This window comes from Salmo salar, chromosome 19 (genome assembly GCF_965601325.2).
Source record: "Salmo salar chromosome 19, fSalSal1, whole genome shotgun sequence".
In the NCBI taxonomy this organism is placed as follows: Eukaryota; Metazoa; Chordata; class Actinopteri; order Salmoniformes; family Salmonidae; genus Salmo; species Salmo salar.
In genome coordinates, this window is record NC_138309.1 from 65479526 (window position 1) to 65492480 (window position 12955).

The following is a 12955-nucleotide window of genomic DNA, read 5'->3' on the forward strand; positions in this document are numbered from 1 at the left end:
TTCGACAAACTTTACCGGTACTATTAGGATGTATTCGTCTGCATGTCGTGACCGCCTTTGAGCCAGTGGATTATTGAACAAAATGCGCCAACAAAACAGAGTTTTTGGGACATAAAGAGGGACTTTATCGAACAAAACAATCATTTATTGTGTAACACGGACTCTTGTGACTGCAAACATATGAAGATCATCAAAGGTAAGTGATTAATTCTATCGCTATTTCTGACTTTTGTAATTCCTTTACTTGGTTGTAAAATGTTTGTATGCTTTTGTAAGCGAGGCAGCTGTCCTCAGATAATCGTATGGCATGCTTTCACCGTAAAGCCTTTTTGAAATCTGACACAGCGGCTGGATTAACAGGAAGTTAATCTTTAAGCCGCGGTATAACACTTCTATTTTAATGAATGTTTAATTTGACTATTTCTGTATTTTGAATTTGGCGCTCTGCAATTTCACCGGAAGTTGGCCAGGATGTTGGCCAACACCGGATGTTGCCCATAAGAAGTTAAGCCCTGAGGAGGGCATCTCGGGGAAGGCTGCGCTGCTTTGAGGCAATGGGAATGGCAGAATGGACTCCAACCCAGGTTTGAACTTGTGGTTCAGTCAATAACGGGTTTGTGTTTTTGGAGCCAAGAAAATTCCAACACAAGAGGCTCATGGGGAGTTTCAATGAGGAGAAGCTGTATAGCCTCACTGTGATTTCCTGAAACCCGCAGATTAACAGGAAAAGTGCTGTGGGTAACTACCAACGGAGCGGCCGTCCATTTCTCTAGCGTCCATGGGAACAGAGAGGAGTTGAGTGGAGATACCTAATTCAGAAACTAGGGTAGCGTCCATAAAAATCTCATCCGCCCCAGAGTCAATGAGCACCCGGAGAGACTTAGACTGCTCTCCCCACTGCAGTATCACAAAAAAGGGAGTGTTGTTGATGGAAATTAGAGGATTCCCAGTCTGGCTCACCTACTTGTACCTACTAAAGAAATAGGTGTCTTAACCAGGCAGGTGGCTATATAATGTCCCGCAGCCCCACAGCACAGACAACTGTTGGAACTTAGCCTATGTGAAGGTTCCCTAGGCGATAATCTAGCTCTGCCCAGTTGCATAGGTTCCCGTGTGTCTGACTCACCCGTCGCCGATGATTCTCCAGACCAGACCTCCTCTCACTACTGCATTCCCGTAGACGCCCATCAATCCTAAGAGTAAGGGCAATAAGGGAATCGAGGCCCAGCGGTAACTCCCGAGCTGCTAGCTCATCTTTTATTTCCTCAAAGTCCGTGAAGGAAGGTATCGAATTGGGACTCCAGATTCCAGGCACTCTTGGCGGCCAATGTGTGAAAATCTACTGCGTAGTCTGCCACACTACGGGAGTCTTGATGTAATTCAAGTCGTTTTCAGGCTGTCTCTCTCCCAGATACTGGAGAATCAAACACCTTCCTCACCTCTGCCATGAAATCTTCCAGATGATGACAAATGGCAGACTGTTGCTTCCAAACTTCCGTAGCCCAGGAGAGGGCCCTTCCCGTCATTAGCGTAACAATATACGCTATCTTCGACCGGTCCGAAGGGAACGAAGATGTCTGTAGCTCAAAAATAAGGGAGCACTGAGAAAGAAAACCCTGGCAGGTTCCAGGATCCCCAGAATATCGCTCCAGAGGAGGTAAGCAGGGTTCTCGGGGAGCCGGGTTAGACTGTACAAACCCACCACTGATTGTAGACAGGTTACTGGGTGGTTGGGAGGTCTCAGAGGTGGCAGACTTCTTATGAGCTAACTCACTGATTTACTCCATAATAGCCTTGAACCCTTGGTCGTGGGGTTCTGTCAGGGAACGAAGCCCTTCCAAAAGTTCCAGCAGTAGCTCCTCATGCCTCCCAATGGTGGCTACCTGCAGGGAGACAGCGTGGCGGAGCTGGTCCAAGTCTGCTGGGTCTGTCATGGCCAGTTCATACTATAAGGGCACAGGGCGAGACACAGATGCAGACATGGGAGGCAGATGATTTGAATCTCTGATATGTATTAGTATCCAAGGGGCAGGCAAGAGAATGGTCATGGACAGGCAAAAGATCACAACAAGGTCAGAGTCCAGGAGGTCCAGAGTGGCAGGCAGGCTCAAGGTCAGGGCAGGCAGTACGGTCAGGCAGGCAGGTTCAGAGTCAAGGCAGGCTTGGGTCAAAACCGGGAGGACTAGCAAAAAACAGAGAAAAGGAAAAAAGCAGGAGCACAGAGTAACACGCTGGTTGACTTGACAAAACAAGATGAACTGGCACGGACAAACAGAAAACACAAGTATAAATACCCAGGGGATAATGGGGAAGATGGGTGACACCTAGAGGGGTAGAGACAAGTACAAGGACAGGTGAAACAGATCAGGGTGTGACACAATACAACACATTACTGAGTACCTCACTCCATATTTTCAAGCATAGTGGTGGCTGCATCATGTTATGGGTATGCTTGTATTTGTTACGGACTGGGGAATTTTTCAGGATAAGAAAAGAAACGGAATGGAGCTAAGCGCAGGAAAAATCCTAGAGGAAAACCTGGTTCAGTCTGCTTTCCACCAGGCACTGGGAGAAGAATTCACCTTTCCGCAGGACAATAACCTAAAACACAAGGCCAAATATACACTGGAGTTGCTTACCAAGACAACGTTGAATGTTCCTGAGTGGCCTGGTTACAGTTTTGACTTCAATCGACTTGAAAATCTATGGCAGGACTTGAAAATGGCTGTCTAACAATGATCAACAGCCAATTTGACATAGCTTGGATAATTTTTTGAATAATAATGTGCAAATATTGTACAATCCAGGTGTGCAAAGCTCTTAGAGACTTACCCATAAAGACTCTTGGCTTTAATCACTGCCAAAGTTGATTCTAGCATGTATTGACTCAGGGGTGTGAATACCTATGTAAATTAGATACTATATTTCTGTATTTCATTTTCAATAAATTTGCCAACATTACTAAAAACATATTTTAATTTAGTCATTATGGGGTATTGTGTGTAAATGGGTGAGAGAAAATTATTCAATTTAATCCATTTTGAATTCTGGCTGTAACACAACAAAATGTGGAATCAGTCAACGGGTATAAATATTTTCTGAAGGCACTGTCTCCAACACCTACAGATGAAGTCAGAAGTTTACATACACTTAGGTTGGAGTCATTAAAACTTGTTTTATAACCACTCCACAAATTTCTTGTTAACAAACTATAGTTTTGGCAAGTCGGTTAAGAAATCTACTTTGTTTATGACACAAGTAATTTTCCCAACAATTGTTAACAGACAGATTATTTCACTTGTAATTCACTGTATCACAATTCCAGTGGGTAAGAAGTTTACATACACTAAGTTGACTGTGCATTTCAACAGCTTGGAAAATTCCACAAAATGATGTCATTGCTTTAGAAGCTTCTGATAGGCTAATTGACATAATTTGAGTCAATTGGAGGTGTACCTGCGGATGGATTTCAAGGCCTACCTTGAGTCAGGTTTGTAGGCCTTCTTGCGCTCACACGCTTTTTCATTTCTGCCCACCAATTTTCTATAGGACTGAGGTCAGGACTTTGTGATGGCCACTCCAATACATTGACTTTGTTGTCCTTAAGCCATTTTGCCACAGCTTTGGAAGTATGCTTGGGGTCATTGTCCATTTGGAAGACCCATTTGCGACCAAGCTTTAACTTCCTGACTGATGTCTTGAGATGTTGCTTCAATACATCCACCTAATTTTCCTCCCGCATGATGCCATGTATTTTGTGAAGTGCACCAGGCCCTCCTGCAGCAAAGCACCCCCACAACATGATGCTGCCACCCCCGTGCTTCACGGTTGGGATGGTGTTCTTGGGCTTGCAAGCCTCCCCCTTTTTCCTCCAAACATAACGATGGTCATAATGGCCAAACAGTTCTATTTTTGTTTCATCAGACCAGAGGACATTTCTCCAAAAAGTATGATCTTTGTCCCCATGTGCAGTTGCAAACCATAGTCTGGCTTTTTTATGGCTGTTTTGGAGCAGTGGCTTCTTCCTTGCTGAGCGGCTTTTCAGGTTATGTCAATATAGGACTCGTTTTACTGTGGATATAGATACTTTTGTACCTGTTTCCTCCAGCATCTTCACAAGGTACTTTGCTGTTGTTCTGGGATTGATTTGCACTTTTCCCACCAAAGAACGTTCATCTCTAGGAGACAGAACATGTCTCCTTCCTGAGCGGTATGACGGCTGCGTGGTCCCATGGTGTTTATACTTGCGTACTATTGTTTGTACAGATGAACATGGTACCTTCAGGCATTTGGAAATTTCTCCCAAGGATGAACCAGACTTGTGGAGGTCTACAATTGTTTTTCTGAGGTATTGGATGATTCCTTTTGATTTTCCCATGATTTCAAGCAAAGAGGCACTGAGTTTCAAGGTAGGCCTTGAAATACATCCACAGGTACACCTCCAATTGACTCAAATGATGTAAGTTAGCATATCAGAAGCTTCTAAAGCCATGACATAATTTTCTGGAATTTTCCAAGCTGTTTAAAGGCACAGTCAACTTAGTGTATGTAAACTTCTGACCCACTGGAATTGTGATACAGTGAATTACAAGTGAAATAATCTGTCCGTTAACAAAAAAAAAAATTTATTACCTGTGTCATGCGCAAAGTAGATGTCCTAACCGACTTGCCAAAACCTATAATTTGTTAACAAGAAATTTGTGGAGTGGATGAAAAACAACTTTTAATGACTCCAACACCAACCGTATATACTGTATATTTTGAGTACCTGTTGCTGAGTCCTTTGGCTTCAATCCCAATGAACACTTCAGAGCCAATCTCTGATGTATCAATCACATAGGGGGCATCTTTGGCATACAGGAACTTGGAATTCTAAAAACATGAACATAGGTTAGTCAGTTATATTTATTTTCACGTTAAATTGACTTTTACGACTTGAGTGATCCTTACAAGTAATGGACAAATTATTATCTCCATAATATTACAAAACTAATGTTAGCATTACGTTTTACACTCAAGCAGCTAAGAACCTGTTTTGCGGGGCCAGACTAAGCCTAGTCCTGGACTAAAAAGCATGCTTTATGGAGAATCCCCATTTAATGTCCAAGACTAGGCCTAATCTGTGTCCGGGAAGTTGATGAGAACCTAACCTTGAGGTACTCACCGTGAACACGTTCATAGACAACTGTGAACTAAAAGTGCCTAAACTCCCGTTGTTGACAAAAACTGTAGCCACTCTGGAAGAAGCAAAGGGTTTAGTAAAAACGCTGCAAGTCATTGGGTTAGAATGCAAACGCTTTCCAGAAGGTATCAGCGGTGACCTAAATGCCAGGATCAGTGCTTACCTTTGGCTGAAGACGGCGTTGTTGACCAAGTAGGCGGCCCGGTACGTGCAGCTGAACGTGTAGTTGACCGGCTGGTTTCTGACTGTTAGTGAAGTGTCATTGGACACAATGGAGTTGTAGAAGACATACTTGGGGTCTTTACCACCAATATACTGGGAAAAAATAGCAGACATGCCAAAGAATGAGGATGGGTTGTTGATTCTTTAGGCCCATTGCTTTGCATTTAGCTGGAATACCTTGCTCAGACCTGCAACTCTTCATGTCTCAGGCAAGCTTACCCCCTCCATTAAAAGTATGTTCAGTGTCTCACCTCGGCGTGAGTGCCACAGTACGAGTTGTTTTTGGGCGTCAGGTCAGGGATGGTGAAGCGAAAGTACCCTGGGCTGTTGACACCGCTGTAACACAGCCCTCCTAGGGACAGCTGGCCGATCTCCCAGCCGTAGGGACACTCCGGGACGTTAGCAATGATGGCATTGGGGAAACACGACACCATCACATAGTCTGATGAACAACAAGCACAGAGAAAAGCCGATCTTAGAGGATGCTGATAGAACCTGTTCAATAGTGTCATATGGATAGCGATTCCACTCTCTTTAAGGGAAAAAATACTCACCTGCTTTCTGGGGGGCACAAGTCCACGCTACAGGCAGTAGAAGTAGTAGAGCGCTTACAGCAGCCATTGTCAAAGGCTGAAAATAAATATCAGAATTAAATTGTTACACATTGCTATGATAAGTCAATAAGAACTTAAAATCGTATAATCTCCCCATATATAATAAGGTTTATTTGAGCTGGTACACATGCACAGCTAAAAGCTGAATTACACTGTACAAACAAAAAGGAAAGAAAAATAAGAAGATTTTAGGGTGAAATTAAGTTAGGGACTGGAGTGGAGGGATGAAGCATCGTTGGTCTCTGAGCGGAGATCACGATAGCAGCCAGGGGAGTCAGATCCCAAGCCATTGTTTTGTTTAATCATGGTTTAATAACCAGCCACTCCTTCACAACCGCTGCACAGTCACAGACAGACATGACCAATACATAGTTCTAGTATTAATTGGCATGAGCTGATAACATCCGTTCCCATTAGGATTTCTACATGGTCTAAAAATGCTCTCAGGGAGATGTCGGATGTTTTAAAAAAAAAAAACAAGTTAAGAGACTTAAATATGGAATGAAATGACAACACGTTAGGTAAGGCCTAAATAAGGTTAAACCTAAGTGAACCATCTCTTTAACCTTACCATAGAAGATTCATGAAGGGTAGGTGGCTAGTTCTAGTCTGGCTAGTTTTCCGTCAGAGGGTCTTCGTGGTCTGTATAGACTGATTGGGAACTTTAGCCACCACTGACAACAAGACAGCCAAGAGGGTGAATTTTATACCTTTACCGGTAAGAGGAACCCCCCCCCACCCCGCTCACCTCTCCTCTATCTCAAGTCCCCTACTTTGCAATGCCAAATTGGTAACCCCATTGTGGAGCTACTCACAAAAGCTCTCTGTGAAGGAAACGACATTGACTTTCAAATTACTAACTTCTCAGGGGATCACTGCAGCACACTCAACATTGCGTTAGTCTTTAACATTCCTTTTATGTCTTACTCTATTCTGATACTTCTAAATTATATTCGATAATCAAGGATTGAGCATGACTGTGTTGCGTCCAGAGACATATTTGATTCAGTATTGTGTTGATTCTAAGCATGTTCTCAGCTTAAAGATTCTATGCAAGTTAGATGCTCTGAAAGGGAGAGGTTCACTCACTCACGCACGCACGCACGCACACTGTCACTCTTCTTAGCTCTTTGTAGATCACCTAGCATGTTTTTGCGACTGGAAGCGTGGGATGCCAACCTTACATAACATGATGGAATCTGGGGGCTTCTCATTGTTAGCATGGCTAAAGAGCTGTAACTCTACCTGTCCCCTGACCCTTCCTCTGATTTGTATCTTCCATGAATCCCCCTCCAAGAATTCCCCAATGCTCTATTCTGATGCTAATGCTAACGCTATGCAGCCAGCTATGCCTCTTCAATAGCACTGTAATGTTTCCCAAACTGGTATATGAATGACAGGAGTGTCTTGATCCGCTCCTATCATTTTACACTTGATTAGTGGAAATTGCCTATTCTGTCATAACAGACGATAGTTGTTCAGAATAGGATTTTAATTGATATAGCGTTTCATTACCATGGGTAAAAGGGACATTATCTATCACGTAGTCATCTCATTTCAAGTCCACAACACAACACAAGCCATCGGTTGTGTGGATCCAGCTATGTCTCGATCCCACATTATATATAATATACGCCATTTAACAGACCCTTTCATCCAAAGCATACATTGTACAAATGAGTGACCCAGGAATTGAACCCACCACGCTGGTGTTGCAAGCACTGTCCTCTATCAACTGAGCCATACAGGACCTTTTCCAATTAGACATTAGACTGCTTTTGAGGTCTAAAAACATTTGACAAACTTAATGTTATGACCAGGGTTGGGGTTAATTCTACGAATTCCATTTTAATTAAATTCCCTCTCACTCTAAATTCCATTGAATTCAATTCAAATTGCAGGTCAGTCATGTTAGGTAAATTCCAATAATCCAAATCCCAATTCAATATTATCCCCAGGAATTTCACAAATTCAATTACCTCCGCCTTTCAGGCTGATCGTGTCACTGTTCAGACAGCCTAGCTGGAAATATAGAAATTAAAGTTGAAATTATTTAAAACAAATCATGTTTTATACTAAATGCATTAATTCCATTAACTGGGAAATGCATAAATATTGAATTCCAATACCATTCAATTTCAAATGTTTTTACAAATCCAATGCAATTCCAATTCTAACAGTCTGATTTCAATTAAAATTTCATAACTTGAAGATTGTGGTAATAAAAAATGTATTCAACGTCATATTGTCCACTTCATGAGTGAGTTCAAGAATTTAATTGGAATTTCAAACCCTGTAAGGAGCATGGTATGGGCCATCATAATAGCTGACTAAATATGAATGGAGAGAGGGGTCAATTAGGACACTTTCCCCCAGTCACTCTGTCCTCATACATACAAGAAAGGGACACCAGACCAGGGACAAAAGCTGCCTCTATCTCATTGTATCCCACTGGGCTCTGTGAAACCCTATATCTCTGAATGATGTGAAATGTCTGTGAAACAAAGTCGCCCATCTCATCTCCACTTTGGAACACTCATTGGTAGTGTGTCTTATCTTATCAGAGCCTCCATCGCAGTTCAGGGATATCCATACATGCCTGTTTGCAGTGTTGTGCCACTAAGATGGTGTTCTGTTCCCGATACCTTTTAAAGATTCCTCAAATAATGACGATGTCATTATTGTGTGGCGGTCCCTGCTTTTCTCGTGTTTGGTTCCATGAAAGGTACTGATCACTATCAGTCTGTCCGAGTCGGTGACTTGACAGGAATGCTGAAAGGTCTGTACTTTGACATCCTCATGTATACAGTATGTTCCATTAAATCTATGTTCACATAAAATTAACATTATTTTCATGGTCAAAGATAAATGGGTCCATTCCAGAGTCAAAGGTAATTCAGGTCCTGTAACACAGGGCTGTATGGGGAACACACATGTGAAATGTTGGATCTGGATTAAGCAGGCAGCATAAAGTAGAGGCAATTTTCAAACATTTCATTTTAGGACATGGTTGTCTTCATGAAACATTCCAATCAAGTTCCGAACACCAATGGTTAGTTCGTTCTGCAGCCTTTGCTTTGCTTTCCCGTTTGTCAGTTACTCTATTGCCATTCGGCTTTTACTTTATAAACCATTCTAGTTAAAATCACAAACATACTGTACAAAACGCACAGAAAACAAAAAGGGACACAGGAAGTGGCACAGTCTAGCAGGCATGTGGACATTTTGTTTCATTATTCAACTAAGCACAAACGGCAATGTGCTCTCACCAAACAAGCTGCTATGTTAGCTCTGCACTAAGGATCTGCTTGGAACATTAGGGCCGTGCTCCACTGCTCAGGCATTGGATTGCATCAACCAATGGGTGAACTTCTGCCAGTTCATGCTGGGTTCATAGATGAAAAAAGTGTCCCAGCTGTCTCAGTGTCACTGCTTGCGTCGCTGAAATGGTCGCACCCTGCAAAGCGCTGTAGTAGCTCTCCAATGCCTGGCTCAAGCAGCAACGCTGCTCTACAAACTCCAGCTCAGAGTGTTATGCTTGTTAATGCCCTCTACACGGGAGGTGTGAATTGCAGGAAATTACCACGTGCCATGTGCTAAGGTAGAAGTCATTAGCCATAGGTATTAGCCCAACAACGAGAGCATGTTTCAAAGTTCATGTATACTTGTTTTCAGGTATACTTATTTAAAAATTGTATATTATAATTATTTAGCAGATGCTCTTATCCAGAGCGACTTACAGTTAGTTCATTCATCTTAACCTGTTAGGGCTAGGGGGCAGTATTTACACGGCCGGATAAAAAACATACCCGATTTAATCTGGTTATTACTACTGCCCAGAAACTAGAATATGCATATAATTATTGGCTTTGGATAGAAAACACCCTAAAGTTTCTAAAACTGTTTGAATGGTGTCTGTGAGTATAACAGAACTCATATGGCAGGCAAAACCCTGAGAAGATTCTGTACAGGAAGTACCCTCTCTGACCATTCCTTGGGCTTCTTGGCTCTGTTTATTGAAAATTTAGGATCTTTGCTGTAACGTGACACACGGCTCCCATAGGCTCTCAGAACCCGGGAAAAAGCTGAATGATGTAATTCCAGCCCCAGGCTGAAACACATTAGTGCCTTTGGTAAGTGGCCGATCAGAGGACCATCAGACTGAGGCTTGTGCACGAGGGGATCCCATGTTTTTATTTTCTCTCTCTTTGAACGTAAACACGCTTTCCCGGTCGGAATATTATCGCTTTTTTACGAGAAAAATGGCATAAAAATTGATTTTAAACAGCGGTTGACATGCTTCGAAGTACGGTAATGGAATATTTCGAATTTTTTTGTCATGAAACGCGTCGGGTGCGTAACCCTTATTTACCCTTTCGGATAGTGTCTTGAACGCACAAACAAAACGCCGCTATTTGGATATAACTATGGATTATTTGGGACCAAACCATCATTTGTTATTGAAGTAGAAGTCCTGGGAGTGCATTCTGACGAAGAACAGCAAAGGTAATAACATTTTTCTCATAGTAAATCTGACTTTGGTGAGGGCTAAACTTGGTGGGTGTCTAAATAGCTAGCCCTGTGATGCCGGGCTATCTACTTAGAATATTGCAAAATGTGCTTTCACCGAAAAGCTATTTTAAAATCGGACATAGCAAGTGCATAGAGGAGTTCTGTATCTATAATTCTTAAAATAATTGTTATGTTTTTTGTGAACGTTTATCGTGAGTAATTTAGTAAATTCACCGGAAGTTTGCGGGCGGTATGCTAGTTCTGAACGTCACATGCTAATGTAAAAAGCTGGTTTTTGATATAAATATGAACTTGATTGAACAAAACATGCATGTATTGTATAACATAATATCCTAAGATTGTCATCTGGTGAAGATCATCAAAGGTTAGTGCTGCATTTAGCTGTGGTTTGGGTTTATGTGACATTATATGCTAGCTTGAAAAATGGGTGTCTGATTATTTCTGGCTGGGTACTCTGCTGACATAATCTAATGTTTTGCTTTCGTTGTAAAGCCTTTTTGAAATCGGACAGTGTGGTTAGATTAACGCGAGTCTTGTCTTTAAAATGGTGTAAAATAGTCATATGTTTGAGAAATTGAAGTAGTAGCATTTCTAAGGTATTTGAATAACGCGCCACAGGATTCCACTGGCTGTTACGTAGGTGGGACGAAATCGTCCCACTGGCCCTAGAGAAGTTAAGATAACTAGTTGGGACAACCACATATCACAGTCATAGTAATTGTCCTCATTAACTTCTTACATCTAGACGTTCCGCTAGCGGAACACCGCTCCAATATCCAATGATAGGGCGTGGCGCGAAATACAAACTCCTCGAAAATCCGTCATGAATCTCCTTTTCTTCCTGAGTCCAACCTCATCCAACCCTCTGATATATTGCTGGAAATACCAGAAATGTTGAATCTCTGCTTGGTTTTGTGGGGATGCCTGCAGTAACTTCAAAACTGTTCTAGCTGTCGGATTTTGCTCTGCATAAATATTCTCAATAGCCTCTTTCCTCTGGAGAGTTTGTGACAGCACTTCTCTTGCAGCATCCAACATATTATCAAGAGCATACTTTGGCTTCTGAATGAGTTCTTTATGTGCTACCTGTAAAAGCACAGCTCTAGGGTTAGGTACTGTACACACCCCCATGCTGTCCAGGAGATCGATCAACTCGTCTTGATCTTCGCTCTTTAGATCCTCTTTAAGGGCTTTAACAACAAGATCTCTCTCAGAATGACTTAAATATTGTAGGAAGGAATTAAACAAGTGCTCAGTCGACACTAAATGCTCTCCAAAAATGAGTGCCTCAGTAAAGACATATGCAAGTCGGTTAGTGAAATAGCCATTACCTTTCAATCCCTTTGCCAGTACTCTGCCAATAGATTGCCATTCGTCTTTCTGCCATCTCAGGATGAGGGACGGGACCCTCATATCCTCGCCATCAGCCGCAATGTCGAAACATTCAGACCCAAAAATTCAGACTCCCCAAAAAATCCAGAGTTAACATCCCTTGAAACACCTTGCGCATGATCTCCTTTCTCATCAATCAAGGTGAACTTTACAAGGAGATCGACAATTTTGGGATTTTTTTAATAGCGAATTGATCTCTATAAGTAGATTGACTCTATGTATTTTTATTGTGACATGATCTCTGTTGTCTGGAGGGGTTGTGGGCTTGACCCTTGACGTCTGGATGGGTTGTGGCATGAACACCAATGTCTGGAGGGGTTGTGGTGTGACCTCTGATGTCCAGCGGGGTTGTGGAGTGACCTTTGACATCTGAAGGGGTTGTGAAGTGACCTTTGTCTTCTGTAGGGGTTGTGGCTTGACCTCTGTCTCCTGGAGTAGTTGTGGCGTGACCATTCACATCTGGAGGGGTTGTGGCATGAACTCTGACGTCTGGCGGGGATGTGGCCTGACCTCTGACGTCCGGAGGGGTTGTTGAATGACTTCTGACATCTGGGGGGCTTGTGGCATGACCTATGACGTCCGGAGGGGTTGTGGCATGACTTCTTAAGTCTGGAGGGGTTGTGGCGTGACTTCTATCTTCTGCAGGGCATGTGGTGTGACATCTGTTGTCTGGAGAAGGATCAAGTGTAAAAGCGATCAGGTGGCTATGTGTAAATACCAGTGTGTCATCCAGCTGATACGGAAGGAGTTCTCACAGGTGTGGTACAAACTGTATCTCTGATATGTCTGATAGGTCTGAGAGACAGCTAACATCAATCCCTTCAGTGTTGGTTAAAGTGACAGCAACTGTAACTCGTTTTGCATTATGAACAACTTCCTGTTTCAGCTCCTTGGTGATAAGGTAACATCTCAACACCCCACATTTCTTATATTCCGACTGTGGGAAAAACTGTTATTTTGCTTGACACAAAAGTTCCTTTTTACTGAAAGTTTTTGGAACATTGATAACTCT

The 12955-nt window shown here is 42.5% G+C and overlaps 1 protein-coding gene across 1 annotated transcript in view; it reads right to left on the reverse strand.

Annotated features, from left to right (window-relative positions):
* The window catches only part of tectb (tectorin beta), a 54108-nt gene that overhangs the window by 11490 nt on the left and 29663 nt on the right, over positions 1-12955 (reverse strand). Inside the window, exons 2-6 of the mRNA XM_045702579.2 lie at positions 5959-6034; positions 5656-5846; positions 5346-5497; positions 5165-5237; positions 4769-4872 (exon numbers count right to left, since the gene is read on the reverse strand). Of these exons, the coding sequence (XP_045558535.1) occupies positions 4769-4872; positions 5165-5237; positions 5346-5497; positions 5656-5846; positions 5959-6025 (587 nt within the window). The 5' untranslated portion in view covers positions 6026-6034. The remainder of the gene's footprint in view (positions 1-4768; positions 4873-5164; positions 5238-5345; positions 5498-5655; positions 5847-5958; positions 6035-12955) is intronic.